This window comes from Austrofundulus limnaeus, unplaced genomic scaffold (assembly GCF_001266775.1).
Source record: "Austrofundulus limnaeus strain Quisiro unplaced genomic scaffold, Austrofundulus_limnaeus-1.0 Scaffold247, whole genome shotgun sequence".
Classification (NCBI taxonomy): domain Eukaryota; kingdom Metazoa; phylum Chordata; class Actinopteri; order Cyprinodontiformes; family Rivulidae; genus Austrofundulus; species Austrofundulus limnaeus.
In genome coordinates this window covers 56,648-60,827 of record NW_013952649.1, presented here as the reverse complement: position 1 = coordinate 60,827, position 4,180 = coordinate 56,648, and the positions used below count along the sequence as shown (strand labels likewise).

Genomic DNA, 4,180 nt, shown 5'->3' with positions numbered 1-4,180 from the left:
TGAAGTGCATCTGTCCTTCAAATTTGGTCTGATTTTTGGTTTAACAAACCTTTGTAATCCCTTCAAATTATAGCAGCTTTCCCTCTTAAAATGTGATTGGATGTTTGACACATTTCTATGAGCCTTTTACATAATCTGCAGAATGTTATAATCAACCAACTCATGAAATTTTAACAATTTTAATTGATGAAACAATATATTAAAAGGGTGATAGTAATGCTTTCTTGTAATGACTCTTACGGCTCCTTTTTGTAAAATAAAAATAGGATTAGTAATGGTTTTACATGCATTTCCCCAGACTTCTATACTCTGAAGTGCACTCTGAGCCTGCAGACTTCTATATCTGTGTGACGTTTAGTCAGGTTTAGGTTGTAATGCTGGATTGAAATGAGAAAATTAAAATGAAACTACATGAGATTCAGATAAAAGTTGTTTGATGTCTCAGAGGTTATCAGTTTTGTCTCACAGCAAGAAGGTCCCGGGTTCAATCCCCAGTTAAGACCTGCAGTCTTTCTCTATGGAGTTTACATGTTCTCYTCATGTTTGTATGGGTTTTCTCTGGGTACTCTGGGCTGCCTTCAGGTCCTGGGTAAAAAAAGTTTAAAAATGATTTTTGCATTAGATCAGTCACATATTGGGGGCGCAACAATAMAGAMAATTCACGATTYGGTTYGATATTTCTTCGWTACCAAAAAGAGAAATGTCCRTGCCCTTCTTAACTTGTAATTTATTGAAATTAATTCAGAAMATTTGTTTAACCTCAAAAGTCCAGTTTTTAAATTAAATGTTGCTGAAACAGCAAGTTTCTCAGTGGATCTGTGCTCRACAATGCAGCYTAGGTGGAGTAGTYGCASACAGATCCACTGATCCTTCAACACAGAGCATCTTCAGAAGACAAGTTGATAAAGTAAATKTTTAAAATCTGTATTGWTCCATACATRGTGTGTGTTGAACCTATAGCACTGTATTAAACGATTGCAGATACATGGATTGTTATACCAGTAATACTAATATACWGTACATATTAAATGTATTAAAACAAGTGAGTGTGGTGAGAACCTAGCATTGAACTAAACAAAACACAAACAGGTGTGGAACAAGTGGAAACAGAAAAAAACAGAATATAGCATTTTAAAAGAAGCGTAAGAGAACTGCAAATATTATTGTTTATTATAAAATAACCCTGCAGAAGTATTACTTTAAAATTTAGGGTTGGATTTAGGAGATTCTACAGGTTTTGTGTTGTTTTACACTGTCGTCCTACATTATCAATATGTTTGAATGGAGTAATCAACAATACAGTTTGTGAAACATAATTCAAGGTTGAATAAAAGGATAAAAATGCGTCGTTGGTTTCTGTTTTTGTCTGCAGAGATACGTGGATGGGGGGATCAGTGATAACCTGCCTCAGTCAGAACTAAAGAACACCATTACCATCTCTCCCTTCTCTGGTGAAAGTGACATCTGTCCTCGGGACAACTCCACCAGCTTCCACGAGCTGCGCTTCACCAACACCAGCATACAGATGAACATGGGCAACTTGTATCGCCTCAGCAGGGCTCTGTTTCCCCCAGAACCTAAAGTAGGTCGAGCAACTTCTGGCAAGACTTTAATTTCATTTAACGTTACATGAATAATAAAGTTACAGCCATAAGAAACATATCTTCAGGAAAAAAACTCAATTTAGACTATATTTTTTAATCAAATTTTGTGACCTTTGAATCAAACATAACATATTTATTCAAGTATAATACGTAAAATTAAATCCATAAAATCATCCATAAAGTTGGGGGGTAGTATTATACTCTGATAAATATTTTTACTTGTGTATTTTAACTGAAATATCGGCTTCATTCACAAAATTATTGAGTCCGGAAATGGCCGCGTTGTAAAAAGCAGTTGAAACGACCTTACCTCTGACACTCCTCCGTGCTTCAGAGCGAGATAATAACAGATCCAGACAGGCGACATGATGTGAAAAAAGGGAGAAAAAAGCAGTCCTGCACCTTAGTAATGATAACAAACTAATGACATTAGCGTGTGACCGAGCYGCTCCTCGAATAACAACAAACATGTTTGTCTGTAATGACTGCYGTCTACCGGTGTTCTGAAAAAGTTTGTATCCCTGAAAAAACGTTTCCCCACCAGAGGGGGCGCTCGCGAGTAGGAAGTAATCTGCCTTTCCCCCACAAGATGGCCCAAATCTCATGTGGAATCTCTGACTTTTGTGTTGGCGCCTCCTGGTGGACTGTGTGTAAAATGCCAGAATTCATATGATACTGCTACAACTGATATATATTTGTTGTGAAAATAACTTTTAGTACATATGTTGTTAAAATAAAATGAACAGTCCAATGATCATTCTACTGTATGTATAAAGACTGCAAAGGCTGAAAAGTCTTGAAGTCTGTATGAAATTGGAGGTAGTTTGAGGATTAAATTTTTATGCTTTTTAAGCTCAAAAAAGCGGGGGTCGTATTATACACAAATAAATATGGTATGTGTTGATCTTTGCTGGGGGTTCAAGGACTGAACATGTTTATTTACTCTTGGGAAAAGAGAGACCACCCTCTTTCTAGTCTTACATGAACAAATAAAACACACGGTTCCATCGTGTCTTTTTTTGATTTAACAAAACTGAGGCCAAAATAGAAACCCAGAGTAAAACTTTCACTGACGACAGACGTTTCCCTCCGTGTCGCTTTGTTTGTCCCAGATCCTGGCAGAGATGTGTCAGAGTGGTTATAAAGACGCTCTGCGCTTCCTCGAGGAGAACAGTGAGTGCCGCCCCCTGCTGGAACGCCTTCAGATCAGTTCACATTCACTTTGAGCCTGACCCATGCCTCTTGTGTCCTGTTTGATTCTGTTAGACCTGCTGATGCTGCAGTGTCCCAGCCCAGGCCTGACGGACGGCTCAGTGAGCTGCTGCAACAAGCCTGCTGAAACAACCAGAGACTGGGTGCTCCGCAGACTCCACCTGCTGCACAACAAGCACTGGTGGCTGGACGAACACATCGCTCTGCCGACCCCCATCAAAAAGGGTGTGACATCTTAGCAGATCTTTGTTTTTCGCTCCCTTCCAGAGGCGTTGAAAGTAACAGTAAGTGTCAACTGTGTTTGCTGTGTTCATCAGTGTTCTGTGAGGCCTGCCAAGACAAACCAGGCCTCTACGCCAAGGTGTCTGGGATGTTCCCTTTAAGAGTGGCCTCCTACATGCTCATGCCTTACACGCTCCCTGTTCAGTCAGCTTATTCTGTGGCCCAGAGGTAAGCTGAAGCTCCCATACACCATTATTATTGTTATTATTATTGTTATTATTATTATTATTCACCAACATGTTAAACTCTTGTATTGATATATGCTGATTACAGTATTTAAGCATCAAAGCCCAGCTGTAAGTCCTCACCAACTCTTCCTCAACCAAATCTGCACTCAGTTTTACTTCTACTCTGCTTGATGTAAGACAAAATATTTTGCCTCAGCATGAATAAACGATGGTTATATCATCACTGTGATGTCACACAGTGTGACGATCAGGAATTAAACAGTCGAGAATTTATTTAAAATGTGAATCGATTCGTTAAAGTGAATGAATTGATTTCATGATTATYGTGTACAAGTTATAAGACAAATTCAGTTTGATACTTGATGACGTTTTATTTGTTTTACTCAGACAATATTCAGTTACAGTTGGATATAAGGACAACAATGCTGATGTTAAAGAAAATAAACATTTGTTTATAAAAAAAACTATAATTCATTTTATTGAAAAAATATTGAAAATAATTGTAATGTTGAAGTTAAACTGGAGAACTGAATCAGGGTTTGAGTGAATGTCAAAGTACATGACTAGTGACACTACAGTTATTCCCTTTAGCAATTAGGAACACTAACTGTTGTTTAAAAGTGATCCTGATGGACCTGGGCTCAAAGCTGCTGCCTCAGGATTAGCAGACCACTGAGCCATCGCAGTCCCACACTAACAGTTMTATAAAACATTGGGCCTCATGCAAGAACCGTTCGTTGAGGAGAACTCGTGGCATTCACCAATTTTCTCATATTCTAAGATTTTTTTTATTAATTTTATTTTTTTAAGATACAAACAACATTCATGAGTGGTCCAGACCTGTCGCATATTTTACGTGCAGTCAGTCTGCTGTTATCCAGATGGATTTTCTTC

General features: G+C 38.2%; 1 protein-coding gene across 1 annotated transcript in view; it reads left to right on the top strand.

Annotated features, from left to right (window-relative positions):
* Window positions 1-4,180, top strand: part of pnpla3 (patatin-like phospholipase domain containing 3) — a gene marked incomplete in the record, with an annotated part of 19,321 nt that overhangs the window by 7,748 nt on the left and 7,393 nt on the right. The window contains 4 exon segments of the mRNA XM_014020286.1: window positions 1,373-1,582; window positions 2,717-2,777; window positions 2,871-3,041; window positions 3,134-3,266. Of these exon segments, the coding sequence (XP_013875740.1) occupies window positions 1,373-1,582; window positions 2,717-2,777; window positions 2,871-3,041; window positions 3,134-3,266 (575 nt within the window).